Source organism: Nannospalax galili, unplaced genomic scaffold (assembly GCF_000622305.1).
Source record: "Nannospalax galili isolate Female #2095 unplaced genomic scaffold, S.galili_v1.0 scaffold510, whole genome shotgun sequence".
In the NCBI taxonomy this organism is placed as follows: Eukaryota; Metazoa; Chordata; class Mammalia; order Rodentia; family Spalacidae; genus Nannospalax; species Nannospalax galili.
The window spans coordinates 753,902-772,886 of NW_008329677.1; the positions used below are offsets into that span (position 1 = coordinate 753,902).

The 18,985-nt window shown below is 40.5% G+C and overlaps 1 protein-coding gene across 6 annotated transcripts in view; it reads right to left on the reverse strand.

Annotated features, from left to right (window-relative positions):
- Positions 1-18,985, reverse strand: part of Kiz (kizuna centrosomal protein) — a 142,820-nt gene that overhangs the window by 15,545 nt on the left and 108,290 nt on the right. For 4 of the 6 annotated variants that reach the window (XM_008841289.2, XM_008841298.3, XM_008841281.3 and 1 more), the window contains 2 exons: positions 13,766-13,852; positions 9,748-9,844 (listed from right to left, as the gene is read on the reverse strand). In XM_008841289.2, coding sequence (XP_008839511.1) covers positions 9,748-9,844; positions 13,766-13,852 — 184 coding nt within the window. The remainder of the gene's footprint in view (positions 1-9,747; positions 9,845-13,765; positions 13,853-18,985) is intronic. The other 2 variants (XM_029567604.1, XM_029567598.1) reach the window with 1 other exon arrangement.

The following is an 18,985-nucleotide window of genomic DNA, read 5'->3' on the forward strand; positions in this document are numbered from 1 at the left end:
AACCAGACAGAGCTGGGTAAGGCAGTGCACCCCTTTAATCTCAGTATCTGGGAGGTAGAGGTGGACAAATCTGTGAGTTCAAGTCCAGCTTGGTCTACTAAGTAAGTTTCAGGTCAGCTGGGGCTACAGAGAGATCCTGTATCAATCAATCAAACAGCCCTACCCCCAATAAGCAAGAAATCAGAGAGAGGCTAGAGAGATGGCTTGGTGGTTAAGGACACTGGTTGCTCTTGCAGAGGACCCAGGTTTGATTCCCAGCATCCACATGGTGGCTAACACCAATCTGTTAACTCCAGTTCCAGGGAATCTGATGCTCTTTCCTGGCCTTTGTGAGCGCTGCATGCATGTGGTGCGCTTATATATATGCAGACAAACACAGACACATAAAATTCAAAAACAAAATCTGAGAGATCTCAAATAAATAACTTAGTGGTATGCCTTAGGGCCTTGGAAAAACAAGAACAAGCCAAACCCCAACTCAGTAGACAAAAAAGAAATAATTAAGATCAGGGAAGAAATTAATGAAATGGAAATGGTAAAAATACAAATATTCAATGAAATAAACAGTTGATTCTTTGAAAAGATGAACACTTAGCCAAACTAATCCAAAGAAAGATTGCAAAGACCCCAAATTAATAAAATTAGAGATGAAAAGGAGCCATTATGACAGATATCAATGAAATTCAGAAAACCATTAGGATATACCTTAAAAACATGTATCTCACTAAATTGGAAAATCTAAAAGAAATAGATGAATCTCTAGATACCTATAGCTTACCAAAATTAAACCAAAGGAAGCAAATCATTTAAGCAGTTCTATAAATGTGATGGGTAAATGTGGTTGACAATTTGCTCCACCTGGGAAGAGGGAGTCTCAATTGAAGAGTTTCCTCCATCAGATTGGCTGTGGGATGTCTGTGGGCCATTTTCTTGATTTCTAATTGATATAGGAGGTCCCAGTCCATGGAGGGCAGTACCATCCCTAAGAGGTGGGTCTGGGCTATAAAAGAAATGTGGCTGAACATGAACCTGGAACAAGCCAGTAAGCAACATTCCTCCATGATTCCCGCCTTGACTTCCTGCCTGAACTTCCCTCAAAGATGGACTATGACCTGGAAGTGTGAGATGAAATAAACCGTTTTTTACCTAAGTTGCTTCTGGCCAGCCTGTATTATCACAACAACAAAAAAGCAAAGTAAAACAACAACAGTGAAAGTGAAGTAAGAATAAAAAATCTGGGGAAAAAAAGTTTAGGATTCATTGGTGAGTTTTAGTAGACTTTCCAAGAAGAATGTCAATGTTTTTCAAACTATTCCATAAAATAGGAAAGGAATACTTCCAAACTCTTTTCATGAAGCCAGTATTACCCTGACATCAAAACCAGATAAAGACATAACTAAAACATAGGAAAGAAAATTATAGACCAATTCTCAACAAAATGCTTGCAAACCACATACAACAACACATCAAAAAGATCATCTCTTTGATCAAGCTGGCTTTATTTTAGAGATGCAGGGATAGTTCAACATAAGTCAATCATCAATAAATGTACTACATTCTTAGATGGACTCAAGGACAGAAGTCACATGGTCATTTGGATAGAACCAGAAAAGGCTTTCGACAAAATCCAACTTTCTTTCATGATAAAAGTCCTGAAGAACCCTGGAACAGAAGGCACATATCTCAATGCAATAAAGACTGTAAATGGGTAAAACTTTAAGGCCCTTCCATTAAAACCAGGAAGAAGACATAGGTGTCCACTCTCTCCACTCTTATTTAATATATTACCAGAAGTTTTAGCTAGAGCAATAGAACAAGAAATCAAACAAAAAATGAAGATGCCAAAGTATTTTTATTTGCAGATGCTGTAATTGTATAGGAGATCCTGCAAACTCCACGAACAAACTCTTAGAACTGATAAACACTTTCAGCAAAGTAGCAGGATATAAAACTAACATACAAAAATTAGTAGCTTAAGCATGCTTACAAAGAAATGAGGGAAGAAATCCAATTCACAACTGCACCCCCTCCCCATCACACTACCTTGGAATAAACCTAACCAAGAAAGTGAAAGACGTCTATAATGAAAACTTTAAAATACTCAAGAGAAGCTAAAGAAGAAACTAGAAGATGGAAAGACCTCACACATTCATAGATTGAAGAATCAATATTGTGAAAATTGCTTCCTTACCAAAAGCAATCTGCAGATTCAATGTAATTCCCATCAAAATTCCTATGCCATTTTCCCCAGAAACAGAAAAAAAAAATCTTAAAACTCATTTGAAAGTACAAAGACCTGAGACAGACAAAGCAATGCTGAGGTGTGTGGCGAAATAACCATAACGGATTTAAAGCTATATTACAGATCCACAGTAACACAATCAGCATGGTAATGGCACAAATGTAGATACATAGATCAATAGAACAGAATAGAAGATCTAGATATTAGCCTGTGTAGCTATAGTCATATGATTTTTGAGGCCAAAAATAGAAAAGAGAGCCTCTTTTAACAAATGGTGGTGGAAAAATGGATATCTACATAAAGAGGCAACTAGATCCTTATCTCTCACCCTGCACAATAATCAACTCCACATGAATCAAAGATCTTAATGAAACTTCTGAAATTCTAAAACTGCTAGAGGAAAAAGCAGGAAAAACACTTTGAGTTACAGGCATAGGTAAAAACTTTCTGAATTTATTCAGGAAATAATGCCAACAATTGACAAATGGGACCTCATGAAATTTAAAAGCTTCACAGTCCACAGGACGGGAGAAAATCATTGCCAACTATTCATCAGACAGAGAAGTAGTGTCTAGAATATACAAAAAGTAAATAAATAAATAAAAATTAAAAATAAGAAAGCAAATGACCCAATCAAAAAATGAGATATGGAACTTATCAGAGAGTTTTCAAAAGAAAAAACTACAGGGCCAATAAATATTTTTAAGTCTTTAACATCCTTAGCTGTCAGAGAAATGCAAATTAAAACTACTTTAAGATTCTTCTTTACCAAGTCAGCATGGCTATCATCAAGAAAACAAACGACAACAAATGCTGATAAGGATGTGAAGAAACAGGAACGCTTATTCACTGTTGGTGAGAGTGTAAACTGGTATAGCCACTACAGAATTAGTGTGGAGGTTTTTCAAGAGATAAAACAGAATTATCACATGACCCAGCTATACCACTCGGGTATACAGCCAAAGGACTCTACATCCTACCATAGAGATACCTACTCATCCATGTTCACTGCTGTCCTAGTCACAATAGCTAGGCAATAAAGTCAGCCTAGATGCTCATCAGTGGCTGAATGGATAATGAAAATGTGGTACTTATACACAACGGAATTTTATTCAGCTGCAAAGAAAAATGAAATGAAATTTCAGGAAAATAAATGGAACTGGAAAATATACTGAGATAATCCTGGCCCAGAAAATCAAGTGAAGCTTATTTTCTCTCATATATGGATTCTAGCTTCAAATGTTCATATATGAGTATGTGGAAATGAATGCGTGCAAAGTCCAGGAAAGTAGAAAAGGGAAAAAAGAAGATTTAAGGGAGGACTTGGAGAGTGTTATAGAACACCAGTGATATGAAAGTGAAATGACAAACTACTCCATTTTGTTCTAGCTGACTTACTTTACCCCGTGTTTTTGCCCAGGCAGTCCCACTGCAGCCATCCAGGCAGAACGTCTCATGCAGGTAGTTTCAGGAAGTACATTGTTCCTACAATACTGGGAAACTTACAAGTAGCTAGGTAGCACACCCAGATAGCAGGTCCTCCCTCCCAGCTATACCTGCACCTCTATGGAGCCCACTGTTTCTACAGTTCTGAGAAACCTTTTGTTAACTTGAAAACCTCTTTGTTAACTGAACTGGCCCTGGTCTGGTACAACTATGGCGATCTGATATAACTACAGTTATTGGATTTGTCCCTGGCATGATGTAACTGTGGCTTTAAGCTTTATAAACCCTGCCCTGCTTGTCCTCAGGGTTGAGAGCTCTTTTGGGCATCAGCCCCCTCTCTGATCACTGGCTATTAATAAAGGACTCCTAATTCAACCTTACTATGTGGCATTCCTCTGTGCATCTGGCTCAGTATTACAAAAGTGAAAGGGTGAACACTGGGGGGTGGGAGGGTTTGAGTGGGCATAGGAGAGATAGGGAAAGGGGTGGGAGGAGGTCAATCAAAACTATAGCATGAAAATGCCACAGGGAAACCTGCTGCTTTTCAAGGTAAAAAAGGAGAAAGACAGATTCCATCTCTGCCCTTGAAGCACTCCCTTTCCAGGGACACATGCACCAAAATAATAACTATGACATAGTCCCAAAAGGGTAACTGTGGGATTGGTGGAGAGTTGATGGCACAACTGGGAGATGCTGTTTCAGGTCCCTGACATGTGTCAAGATCCATACATCCTCATCAAGGTCAGGGTCAAGACAAATCATCCACCAGCAGCCAGGATGGAAATCAGGAAAGATTCCCATCAGGACTTCTGTAAGCGTGTTTATCCAGCTCCTGCTTCTTGAGACTGAATGGAGAAGGCAAGCAGGACAGTGAGGGAAGAGGGTCTAATCAGAGCTGAGCTAATATTTTCCTTTTACAATACACACCACACACACACACTGCCACCACCACCACTACCACTCTTGTAGATAACTGTTTACAATGCACACTGTCCATCACCAGCTCAGGAATGTGAAGCCATACAGAGGTGAGGTACTTTTGCAAGTGATTTCCACAGAGAAATGCTTGCGTAAATGGTAGAGACCATTCTCTCAGGAAGTTCAACAGTTATGCAGCCCTGGTGATAAAGATATCTGGCACCCCAATGAAAAGCTCATGTGGGAAGGGAGGTCAAGGCTTCTATCCTAGCTAGATCGTGGAAGAAAACAGCCACAGGGTCACCAGAGGGGCATTGTGCACAGCCATCCTCTGCTCAGGAAGCACTTGGAAGGTTGAGTGAAGCCAAGAAAACAGTGAGGTTGGAGCAATTCAACCAAAGAACAGAAATAAAGGCCAGGGACACAGGAATATTATGCCACATCAGGGCATGACATGTGAACTGATGTTGTTAAGGACACTCCATGAGCCCACACAGTAGGATTACAAGGGCACCTCGAGTATGGCCACTCTAGCTGGAGAGGGTACATGCCATAGGGCCTCCTGGGAGACTGGCTGCAGCAGAAGCAGTTGGGATGGGCTGAGAGGAGGAGGAATCTGGAGACTAAGAAGACCTGGGGGATGTGCCAAAGTTAGTAACACACTGACTCCCAATCTATCTTTTTTCTACAGAAAAAATATTCACAGCCCATTAACAAACCCGTTACTTGACTTTGGGGTCATGTCACTCCAATTTGGCAATGAACTCTGAGGCCCCTGCTAAGAACAAAACCTATGGTACTGAGGACAATAAGAAATAGCTTGCAGTGGGAAGTATCCTTCCTATTCTAGGGCCTTATTACTATAAGCTGGGAGATAGCTCAGGAGGGGAAGGGCCTGCTATGTAAGCATCAGGACCTGAGTTTGGATTCCCAGCACCCATGTAGAAGCTGGATATGGACATGTATCTGTGACCCTAGTGCTAGGGGTGGGGTGGGGGGTGATAGTGATAATGTGGAATTGGGCAGATCCCTAGGGCTCACTGGCTGGCCAGTCTAGCCAGAGTCAAATCAGTATGTTCCACATTCACTGAGAGACCCTGTCTCAAAAAATGAGGGAGAGAGCAATGAAGGAAAACACCCAATGTCAACCTCTGGCTTATACATGCACACACCCACACATGTGCACACACACCTATACAAACATAAACACACACACACACACACACAGACACACACAGACTGGAAAAAAACTAACTTATGAGAAGGTATGGTATCAAGGTTGTGAATTACAAAAATCTTAGTGGTTTTGATTGTTTTCTGCAGTCAGCATTAAAAATTTTCAAATAGGGCCGGGCATGGTGGTATATGCTTTTAATCACAGTACTCAGGAGGTAGAGGCAGGTGGATCTTTTTGAATTTGAGGCCAGCCCGGTATACAAACTGAGTTCCAGGGCAGCCAGAGGTACATGGTGAGATCCTGTCCCAAAACAAAATACCCAAATCTCAAATGGAATCTTCAGTTGGAATTTCCTTCAAAATAGACATATTTCTGGAAAATGTAAGGCAAAAAGTAATTCAGAAAGAAAAAAAATCCAAGCAATCATGCCAACAAATCTCCACGAACACAAATTTTAAGTTTTAAAACCACCACTCAGAGGCCGTTAACTCTGACAAAGTCTGAGCGCCCCCTGATGGTTAGTGGGACGTCTGCCGGCACATGCTACTTTCAGCTGCCTGGGGTCAGCTTGCTAACTTCTTTCCCTGAAATAACCAGGTGATTGTTCTTATGCAAAAGTCTTCTCTGTAAGAAAAACAAAACAAAACAAGGCAAAACAAAAAACAAAACAAAGCAAAATATGTGGATTTATGATAAGCACAGTGGAACGTTTAGGGAACTTCTAACTCAGCGTGAATGCATCTTTTTAATGGTGAAAGATTTTCTAAGCTAGGGGAGGAGGTGGCACTGTTATAAGGAAACCTAAAGGACTTCTAGGAAAACTCTTTTTTATTTTAATAGACAACTGGATTCTCATGATCTAATTTATATTATCCCAGGGAAAATGATATGAATGAATGGGCAGGAAAAGCGGTTTCTGCCACCACCGGGACGTCAGCTGCACGCTGGCGCCCTCCGCTGGCCACTCCCGTAGCTGCAGGGCTGGCCCGGAATGCCACCCACGGTGGTCCTGCTAAGGGCTGGCGAGGCTGGGTGACTTTTACTACGGTTCTCCCATGCAATCATGCTACAAGGCATACTATTTTCTTCTGGTAAATATCTTATCTTGATTCTGCCAGAAGGCTGTGTTTACAAGGCAGCACCAGTTGAAACTATAAGGAGCGGATCCGGGTGTGGAAACCGCTTCCTGGGGGAAGGTAAAGCCAGACAATGTTTGCAGAAGGGAGAAAGCTCTGGCATGCACTCTGGAACAAAAGGGAACAAGTGGTCTTTACTTGGAGACCAGCTTCCTATTAGGACTCACTCCTTCGTACATCATGCCTTTCATCCCCACTCAACCACAAAATGATTTTACTGAAGCAAATACAATGGTAGAAAACGATTTACACTGAAAGAATCTTTAGTAATAAACTGTTGCCGATCTGCCTACTTGCCCGTGATTTATAATACAATAAACATCGGATTCTATTACGGCTCATGCACTGAAGCCGCTGCTCTGAAGAACGGAATCTGAAAGCACCAGGACCCCACCATCACAATGAAATGAGCATGTATAAATGTGCTAAGAGTATCTCTTTGCATCTTTTATAGCTTGTGTGTATTAATCTGTAACGCTTATTAAGAAAGTCATTGCTATGCAAAGCAGCACCCAATCCCTTTCTCTGGCTTTTCAACAGAGTGCACTGTTTAGCCAATAGGACAGACCCTCTGGCCCTCATTCTGCATGCATCACAAGCAACATTTGCACAATGTATCTCTCAAAGGCGGCTGAAAAGAAGGCCTTAATACTCATGTAAACAACTGCAAACCAATTACTTAATGAATCAGGCCCACACATAATGAGGTGCAGACAAAGAGCTATAAATGCATTTTTGCGCCCAAGCCGCTGCTTTAAAGTAAAATCCCTCAGCTGTAGTTTGGGCTTAACTAGCACATCATAATTATTGTCTCTAGGACATCAGAGGAAGCCCCCCCCTTTTTTAAGGTCCAGTGGGGTCTTTTTCTTTTTCCTTCTCTCTCTCTCTCTCTCTCTCTCTCTCTCTCTCTCTCTCTGAGGTTGCTCATCAGCTCACTGACAAAACAGAGCAAAGAAGAATTTTTAAAAGTGCTACAGCAGCGCAGCACTGTTATGTTTATTCTCAAGTACTAGGTTTCGAGACCACTTGTAAAAGCAATAAAGCACAAGGAGTGACTGCAGTAAGTGGGACCCTTAAATGTAAGCCTCTAAGAAATCTCAGTGGAGCCAGGCACAAACAGCAGAACCCAAGCTCTCCAAAGCCCAGGGTGGGGTATTAACAATACCAGACCCAGCACAAGAACCAAACTGTGACCAACAGCACGCCAAGCCATGCACTCCTCGTCTGGACCCTTTCATGCTGGATTACTATCAAGTGTCTAGAGCCAAGGGTTCCTGGTAGACCTTTTAGTGGGTTTTATTTGTTTTTCTTAAAGGAGGTGATGAGATTACTTGTGATTTATTAGGAAATTAATTTCATGCAGGGACAATTGTAATGACAAAAAGCCTCTGCTATAATTTGCAGGAGAAAAAAAATTCAATTTTAGTTGGTGAACTGTAGCCAAGATGTGAAATTATCAGGCTGAGAAAATGTCCTACAAAATCCTATTGCTTTCTGAATGTATCAAAAATTTTCCCCAAAAAACACATATAAAGTTTAAAAAGAATTTATCTTAAAAATAAGTATTTCTAAAACATAATGGACACCAATACTTCTATCTTTAAAAACTGAAAGGATGAATTTTTAAGCCAAATGATAACATGAAATCCTAGAAACGATAGAAATTATTGCAAAATTCTTGCAAAAGTCCTAGAACTTGAATTTAGAGTATAACCCTAACCATACAGTACTTCAGCACTTGCTAATCCAGTTGCCTCCTACTTCCTCCTAAAATGGGACTGAAAAGTCAGGCAGATACTCATTCCTGATAACTAAATAAGCATTTTGGATACTTGTCAAGTTTCTAAAAGCAAAAATTTTAGAAAACTAACCTCATTTAAATAGTCCAGGTCCTAAAATATCATAAAGCTTTTATAAAATACAAATGAAAGGATTTTTTTTTTTTTTTTGCTTTCATTTCATTTCTCAATACATTTCTGGATCAGATCATTTTATGCTATTTGGACATTACATGTGGCACTGGAAATCTAAAGGTCATGTTTTAAAATTTCATCAGGGTCAAGTAGTAAATTCAAAGGTAATACAATCATCTAAAGGACACCTTTTTAATGAGCAATGCTATTACAAAAGCAACTTGCTAGGCTGTTTTAAATGGTATTTATCCCAAAGTAAAAGAGTAGTCACTGCATCAGGCAATTGCTTATATTCACATTATAAACTAAGTGATTTGAAGTCATTGCATAATTAGGGTTGCATGCTGCTGACAAATTCAGCATACAACTCACCATTGCTCACAAAGCTTGTGTTACATTTTAACAACTGTGAAAAGATGAATCTGTTCTTTAAGGGAAATAACCAAGAAAACATCAGAGAAAGAAAGAGTAACAGAGCCCAAATACTTGGTAAAAAAATACAAAACTAATATCCAGCAATTACAAGTTTATCTATCAGGTGCCTCAGAAGGAACATGCCACTTTATTTCTTTTAAGGCCTGATGTTTTCTCTCTGCCCTTTTCCTGACAACCTCCATTATGTGGTCTCTAAGCAATCCTACTGCGAGCAGCTGTAGTTGCTAATTTGTGGTTCACTGAGGTGTCAATTGAGACTTAAACCAGGGAAACAGCAGCTGCAAAACAATACTTGGCTCGGGTACAAATATTTTCAAAGGTAGACTAAAGTTTCAACTGTTATTTTAGATAAACAAAAACCCAAACCATAACCCTCCAACAAGTCACGAAGCAAAGTACCATACAGCCAGAATTTAATTCACTGAGTAGCGACATTTTTCATCTTGTTACTGCTATTCAGAAAGGTTTTCGTGACTTTACCTTGACAAAGGACTTCCTTCACTAGATGAAAAACTAGCCTCCGAAGCAATTCTGTGGTCTGTCTTTGTCTTGAATGTGATGTTGCCAATATTCAAACCTGTGATAAGCACAAACAAGGAGAGTGAGAGACGCCACACAGCCACGAAAGAAGCACAAAAACAGCCTCCTGGTAATTTTGGAAAAACAGAAGGATTCTGGTCAAAGCCACAGAACATAAGAGAGCTTCTAAGGCCAGGGACAAAATGCTTATAGAACACTGAAAGGAAATGGGGAATTTTCCTTGTGATACTTAAACAGAAGCTGCACAAAAAAGTAAAAAGCAAAACCACCCAAAAAGTGCTGTTTCAGTTTTTACTTATTATTTGTGTGTGTGTGTGGGGGGGGGCACTGGGGATTGAACCTAGGGCCTCACACCTGCTAGGCAAGCACCCTATGACAAGAGTTAAATCCTCTGCAAGCTCTGCCTTTAAATGACCAAGATGTACACATAAGAACATGGGTTTTTATTGTGGCACATAACATTGAATAATTAACATTGTTAGGATACAGGCAGGGATGGCTCACCAAGACACTGTAACTGGGAACCAGACCTCAGAAATAATTAACACTTCTGGCTGACAAGGACCCACCCTGCCTACTCTTCTGCCCCTTTGTCAAATCCTGTTTCTGATCCTATAAAGAAGAACAAATCTCCACTGAAAGCTGTCAAGGCCATTGTCTTAGCCTGAGAAGGTCAAGGGTAAGGATGCATAACTCACCTCTTTCCCTGGGGCCTGGGGACTTGGACTCTCCCTACCATGCCCAGCCTCAGATACTTCTGTTGACCATCTGGTTTCAATGAGCAGTTATTCAAGATCCCAGACTGAGAGTGCACAGGCAGCTTTGCCAAAGGCCTGCTGAGTTTCTAACCTGTAACTGGCTGGCCTGCATATAATCTTGGTAGCAGTCATTCTTTTAGCAATGTGGACACATCCAGTCCAACAGTGTCTCCACATTCTTAACAGGACAAGACTTTTGGTTATAAAAACCAAGGCTCAAGGTTTAATTGGCTTTCCTTTGTGACAGGAGTGGAGACAAGAGACCTAAAACAAAGTATGACTTTATTCAGGAGTGAAATGTGGAGCTGAGATCCCGACCCTCACTGTCTTTAAGTGCTGTGAAGTTTCCCTTCACCCTTCCAGATGGCCTTCTGCTTCTCTGTGCAGCTCACAGAAGGACTTGAGAAGAGCAGATGTGAAAGGTAATGCACAACCTAATGGAAAGTGAATGCCAGAGGCACTGTCAACTCCAAGGGCAGCCAGTACCATCAGAAACACCTATGTGGTTCCACTATCAGACTACTGGAATCTTGCAAAGCATATATTGTCACTATGAGATGGACTGGGGGAACCGAACCTGGCAGTGCTTACCTATACAATCTGCAAAGTGCCATTTCACTTATGAAAACTTTAATAAGATATGATCAACATATACTGTATGAAAGGTATGAAGTTTTATGAGGCTGGAGAGATGGATCAGCGGTTAAGAACACTGGTTGTTCTTGCAGAACACCTGGGTACGAATCCCAGCATCCACATGGCAGCTAACAACTGTCCGTAACTCTAGTCCCAGGGGATCCGATAGCCTCTTTTGACCAATGTAGGCATTGCACGAAACAGGTGCACTTATCTACATGTAGGCAATACACACATACACATCAAATAAAATAAAAAAATATTTAAAAATTTTTAAAAAGTTAAAAAAAATGAAGTTTTTAAAGAATAAATAAAAAATATTATTTAGGGATGGGAGAGATGGCTCAGTGGTTAAGAGCACTTGCTGCTTTTGCAAAGGACCTGGGTTTGCTTCCCAGACCCTACATGGCACCTTGAAAACATCTGTAACTCCCATTCTAGGGATCTGATGTCCTCTTCTGGTCTCTGCAGGCATAGGCACATACATGGTACATATAGACAAATGCAGGTGAAAGTCATACACACAAAATAAAAATACATCTTAAAAGTTGCAAAAAGTTATTAGTATATTTACTCGTACTATAATTTATTGTCTTATTTATGTGTATGTATGTGAGTTCATGTGTACTATATGTGTGCAGGTTCCTACCATATTTGTACAGGTTCCTGTGGAGGCCAAAGCTAGTCATATCCCCTAGAACTGGAGTTATAGCTGGTTGTGAGTCACCTGATGTAGGTACTGGGGAACCAAACTTGGGGCCTTTCCAAGTGTAGTAAGATTTCTTAACCACTGAGTCATCTCTCTAGCTCCAGTAATATAATTTTTTATAGATATCTAAGAGATGGTAATTTTTTTTAAGACAGGGTCTCCCTGTATCCCTGGCTGGCCTCAAACCCAGAGAGATCTGCCTGCTTCTGCCTCTCAAGTGCTGGGATTAAAGGCATGCACTGCCATGCCCAGTAAGAGATGACAATTTATGTCAAATACTCATCTTTTGCACCTGCTAACCAGGTACAAAAATATGCTTGCCAAAAACATTTGCAGAGTTGCTTTCTCAACCTTGTGCATCTGCTAAGCAGCTATGTTCTGAGCAAGGCATTACTTTCTTGGGACTTTGTAAAATATGGGGAATGGACAAATACCTTCTAAGACCCATCTGGGTTCTGACTGTGTGATTCAAATGTGAACAAAACGATGACAAGCAAACACTTAATATCTTCTTTTGCTGTTGTTATTCTTGTTTTTGTTTTGTTTTGTTTTTTGAGACAAGGTCTCTCTGTAGCCTTAGCTGGCCTAGAACTCAATATGTAGTCCAAGCAAGCTGGCCTTGATCTCAGAGATCCACTGGCCTCTGTCCCCTGAGTGCTGGGATTAAAGGCCTGCACCACCACACCTGGCTCAACACTTTCCAAAGCAATCAGAACCTCCTTCAGGACAGAGGGCCAGTGCTGCACCTCAACAAACTATGATGTCTTATATTTGTAGAGTTCAAATCATAACTACCACGGGGCTGGCTCTCCCGAGGAGTTTCTCACTCCCAGGCCCTGTGCTGGGCCTTTAAGCAGAAGTGGCTCACTGAACCCTCAAAACAACCAAAATAAATGACTCTATCACTAATACTATCTAGGAATTCATTCTCCAAAGACAGACAGTTCTGATGCACCTTACATATATGCCTTGAAAAAAGTATCTGTCTAAAGAAGACATGTTTTAGACAACTGGAAATCTCAAAATGATCCAAGGATTATGTGATATTAAGAAATCACTGTATGGCGTGGCTGGGTGTGATGGCACATGCCTTTAATTCCAGCATTTGGGAGGCAGGGGCAGGCAGATCTCTATGAGTCAGCCTGGTCTACATAGTGAGTTCCAAGCCAGCTGGATCTACACGAGACCCTGTCTCAAAAAGACCCCCCCCCCAAAAAAAAATCACTGTATAACTCTGAAAAATTACAGACTGATGATTATATGAAAATAAAGCCACTCACGTGCATTTTCTATATCCTATGTCTTTTGTAAAGGTGACTAAATCGACTAATACCTTAAAAAAGGATATAATAAGAGAAAAACTACAAAAACAATAAATGTACAATAGGCAAATGTAAGAAAATGATAATAAAAAAATCATAGGTTAAAGGAACTAAACTTATGCTTAAAATTTAGCATTCATGGGATTTATATCTTTTCATCCTATGAGCTGAGAATTTCCCAACATTCCAATGAGAGAGGATCCAGCACAAAGCTGACATTTGATGGTTAAGAAACTAGGAGATGTAGCAAGAGAAGAAGTTTGGGACATCTCCTGTGCTTCCTGATCACAAGCTACTACTATGGCACGGCAGATAGAATCCAACAGTTTGTGAGGGCTGTTAACATACTGGGTCCCACAAATCCAAAAGGGAGGGCCCTTCCAAATACCTGTTTGCTAAGGATGAAAAGGTATTTGCTTACTCTGACTCACTTGTTACAAAGCAAACTCTAAAAGCTATGCCTCTTTTAGCACTGTTGGCTGTTGTCCTGTGCCCCTGCCACAGGATTCAAGGGTGAATCTGCCCTTACTTACTTGAAAATTCACTTTGAAATGTCTCTTCAGTTTGGTTTGAATTATCCTGAAGGGTAGACTTCTTCAGCAACTGGTAGGCTTTTGTTTCTATCCATGAAAAAAAAAAGGTGGGGGCAAAGAAACATTGTATTTTCTACTATTCAGAGACACTTCTTCATAGTCCAAGTTTGCAGTCTTCCTACTCTACATCCCAAGTGCTGGGATAACAGACGCTCACTACAAATTTAATTGAGCCTAAATTTTAAGATACAAAGATAAGTTTTTAAAGAGTTTGAGGCAGCAAATTCCACTCAGTTTTTGGGTGGGTCTGTATACAGGTTCAATGTCACAGGAAAATAGTTTTTCTACCTTTCCAGTCTTGCAGAAGCAGCTCCAAAAATCAACCAGAGACATCCTGGGCAGTCGGTCACTCCAGGGCAATCTGAGCCCTGGTCTTAGGCTCTCATACTAGAGTATGGGACTCTGAGAGAGGCCTGGGTGAAGGGGGAGAAGACAGTGGCAGATTCACAGTCCCACAGTTGAGAAAATCTAATCCCAGGGGAGGAGAGGAAGTGTTCCAGTAGAAAGCAAAGCCAGGTATCCAGAGAGATCAGCAGGGATTCTAACAGTGCCTGCTGTATGTTATACTGGGGAAGACTACTGGGAAAGACTGTTGACAAAAATTAGGAAAAGGCCCTATGTGATAGAACCTTCCCCATTATCTTAAGTTCTATGGATACCTGGGTGAAATGGTGAATAGAGAACAGGGTTTTAATGAAGACAGAACAAAACAGTAGCCCTGCTCCACATCTTCTACGGGGCCACAAAATAATTGGCTGGCTCTTTAAGAACTTGGCCATGAGCCCTTTATTACTAGATTAAGCTGAAGAACTAAAATATAACTTATCTTGTCATAGTGAGAATCAACCAAGTTAAAAATGATTATTCAAAATGAACACCGTACTTGGTAACAAACAGTATATAATTAAAATATGTATAGATCTGGGAGAAGTTTAATTCTGAAGGTAATAAATCCTAAGGACAAACACACACACACACACACACACACACACACACACACACAGTTTTTTTGTTTTTTGAGACAGGGTTTTTCTGTAGCCCCAGCTGGCCTGGAACTCACTATATAGACTAGGCTGGCCTAGATCTCACAGAGATCTGCCTGCCTCTGCCTCCCGAGTGCTGGGATTTTAGGGCATATGCCACCGTACCTGGTTCTAAGGCAATATTTATTTATTTTTAACATCGCTGGATTGGGAAGTCAGTTTAGTGTGATGGAATTAGCATTTTAGAAAATTCAATTTAGGTGAGACGCAGTGCATACAGAAAAGTATTGTGTAGTGTGTGCACATGTGCCTGAATGCATGCGTGTGTGTGAATGTGCACTGTGAGGACTGACCTGCCACCAAGTGTTGCCTGGTGGAGGCTGGTTCCAACAGGAAGTCCAATAATATGCCCCAGCTAAGCCTAGCATCCATATTCCTTCAGATATAAAGTGAATTGGGCAGGGAAAATAGATTAATAAAATTAAATTGCATCTAATCTAAATGCATCTATAATCTAAATGCAAAAGATCAGTGTGCAAGAGGTGAAAAATATGTTTTAGTGCATAATCTAACCAGACAGTTTTTCAGCTTCTAGAATACAAGTCCCGATATTAATGGCTATATTCAATGTCAAGGAAAAAGTAGCAAAGATAAGAGCTAAAAGAAGACCAAAAAGAGAGGAGCCACGTGCTCAGGAGAGGCCCTCCAGTGGCCTCTGCCTACTGTCTTTAGGAAGTCATCTAACTCCAGGAAGAAGTATTCATGATTCTCAGAAAGTGGGATGACACATTCTACTAACTCTCAGAAGTGGACTTCATGAGAAATAGCAATTGGTAGCCAGGAGGGAATTTCAGACTGGGAGGAATCAGCATTCTGTCCAAACATAAGAGTGTGCTGAGTCTAACAAGGAAAAATATTTACCAATGTGAAGTGAATTGACTTTGAACAGCACTAGAAAGATAGATCCCCTCCCATGTTCCTCATGCTTTCCAATGTGACCTTCTTTTCTTCTTCCTTTTTTCTTTTATTGGTTATTTTGAGGCAGGGTCTCACTGTTGTAGGCCAGTACTACCTCCATTTCTCCAGTGCTGGATTACTGTTGTGTATTACCAGCCTGGCTCTTTCTTGCTGCTTGCAGAACTTGGGCCCTGTCATCAAGGTCTCCTTTCAAGTCTGCCTTCACAGCCTCAGAAAAAGATGGCTTACTTTCTTGTCATACTACACCATCAGGACCAGCTCCTTCCCAATCATGCTCTGTACCATACTGCATCCTTCAGCCTTGGTGGCCCTTCTCCCATCAGAGTATCACTGAGGCTTCCTGGAGCACACATTTTTAAGTGGAATGCAGTTGCCTTGACCTGAGTAATAAAGGACTGGCAAAATCAGACTGAGGACTGCTGGGCACTTCATCCACCCCAGCACGTGCTTCCTCCAAAAGTTTTAGGACTAAGTGAAGTTTCAAAGGTACAAGGATGAATAAACAGAACCTGAGGCATGACTACAGAAATGAAAACTGGAATCATTCTTCCCACAGTATATATTACACCTTTATTTTGGTCAGACTCATTACACAGAGCAATATATGGAGGACTTGGAGATGATTCAAATAGCAAAAACAGGATTAATAGGGTTTGATTTTTAAAACTTAGGGGTGGCTGCAGGATATTCAACATGCACAGAAACAATCTGAGAAGGGAAAGGGATGTTCAAGGGAACAGATACTGCAAATGGACTCGATAAAGAGGGATGATGAATGCAGACACTACATGAAGTCACGTAGGTACCACAAAGAAGAGACTCTGGCTACGTGGGTACCATGGTAAGGGACAGCCCTGCAGCAGGCTGGGGAGCATGCGCTTGTATGCATAGGACAGCAGTGCTTACTTGCAGTCAATTGCTGATAGGAGGAAAATGGGCCTAGTCTTATCAGACTTGTGCCTTTTTCTTTCTTTAAATAAAGCACTGTATAGGCCAAACAACGTAATCAGCACCTTAGAAAGCAGATTATTGGTAATTTTTATGTTTAATAATGTCGACACAAAAGCATAACTCTCACCTCAAAGGGGATAAGAGATAATTTATTCTGGAGCCAAATATGAGTCACCATGGCCCGGGAGCACAGATTCAGGTTACCCCAAATTCCACGTTCCAGAGTGGTAGCAGTAACGTTATGTTTTTATAGTAACAGAACAAAGAAAAGTCATAAACCGAGACACTTTTCAAATACACTGGTGGATATATTCAGTAGGGAGGTCCTAGAAAAGTGGGATGGGGGTGGCGAGGACTCAGGGGGTTCTACTATAGGTCTCAGATTCTATCTGATGACATTCTTAGGTTTTTGATTGGTGTGGGACCTGGTGGTCTGCTAAGTTAATACATTTATTAATCACAAGAATGTTAATTCAGAAACAGAGGTAGGCAAGGTGTGGCTATTTATGGGGTTAGAGATTTCCCCAGATAATTTGTGAATAGGTTCTGGATCTGCAGCATTCCAAACTCTCCACAATCACTGAAGTATTTATCAATTGGCCAGTCTTGCTGGAAATTCAGCTCAGGATGCAAGAGTTCTTTCTGGGAACTTTCTATCACGGTAAGAATAGCACATAACATAGTAAAGCTGCATCTTAAGGACATAAGCTAGATGCCAGGAAAGGGTGAAGTCTTGGAACATTACCCAGGGAGGCTGCGTCAGCTGTGTGAAGATTTTTAAATGGTGTGGGCCTCTCTCCACAGGCAAGAGTGTACTTTTTGCTAAGGGTTCTCAAACAATTCAGAACCCTTCCTATAACAGTCAAGAAGATACTCAGGAAGCCAACTTCACAGTACAAAAAGGCCAAGCAATATACATAGGCTTAGTGGTAGCTTGGGTCTAAGCTTTTCTGGAACGAAAAAGATGGCAAAGAATCAAGCAGTTAAAAGGACGCTGTTCTGCTGCCTGCAAATTCACAATTATTAAATAAAAGGATAAATGAATAAGGAGAAAAAAGTAGGGAAAAAAAAGAAAGTGAAAATTAGCCGGCTATAACTGAAGGGCCAAAGTTCATATATTTCGAAGGGGAAAAGAATCTAGTCTTTTCAGCTGCAAGCAAGCCATAAGTTTGAAAATCCGAAGACTGGATGGCTCTTAAAAGTTTTATGTACATTTGTAGCCCTGTGCCTTGGAACTCCAGGAAAACAGTTCTCCCATTCATAATGGTAACTACTCAAAAAATTAGGGAGCAATGAAAATAATTAGATGAAACCACCATTTCTAAGGAATACAGTTCTTTTCATACACAGAAACAAGTACACACACATTCTCAAGTTTTCAGTTTTGAAACTTGCAGTCAAGCATCCATTACATATTCAATTCTGTCAAGTTTTGTTTAAAAGGTAGAAAATACTGCAGTTTAAAACATAAAACAAAATGAGGGTCTGCATCCTATGTAGTATCCAGCTCCAAGAGATTAAAATCTATCCTGTCTACTGATTCCAGGCTGATGACACAATGAGATAAATACGGTGCCTCTACTGTTACATAAGCTGCCAGAACCCAATCATCCATCTTCCTGCAAAGTGCTCAGAGATCACTAAGAAGATTTTTTTTCTTTTTGATACGCATTTTGTGTCTAGAAAATGGAAACAGCTAGAGCAAGAACGTGAAAACATGCTGAATAAAGGGAGGTAGGAGAGAGATGGTATTGAGGAGAAAGAAAAAGCCTCAACTTCTTATCTTTTATTCTCTTTTATATGCAAATGTACACCTGCTAAAATACTTCTAAATCTACAAATAAAAAGAAAATATCTGATGAACAAGTGCTTTTAACAACCCATTACAAGAGCCAGATACATGTGGTTCACCAGCCTCTAAGGGGTGTCTGGAGGCAGGGAATCTGCCCATTGCTTTTGCAGAAATCCTTAACGGAAAAAAAAGAGGAGTTGGGCCTGGAAAGGAATAACAAAGGGAGATGCAAACAATACTATCACTGCAGCAAGAAAACCAGACCTTGAACCCACAAAGAACTGGGCATGCTCAACTAAGGATGGAGAAGTACTGTTCCTATATGAAGTGGGAAGAAATTTTAAAATTAAAATTGAAAGGTGCTTTCTGTCTATAGAATGTTATAATTTTATTTTTTTTTCATGTATTTCTACACACGTTAAGAAAAGTGTTTTTTCCATGTTATATACAAGTTCA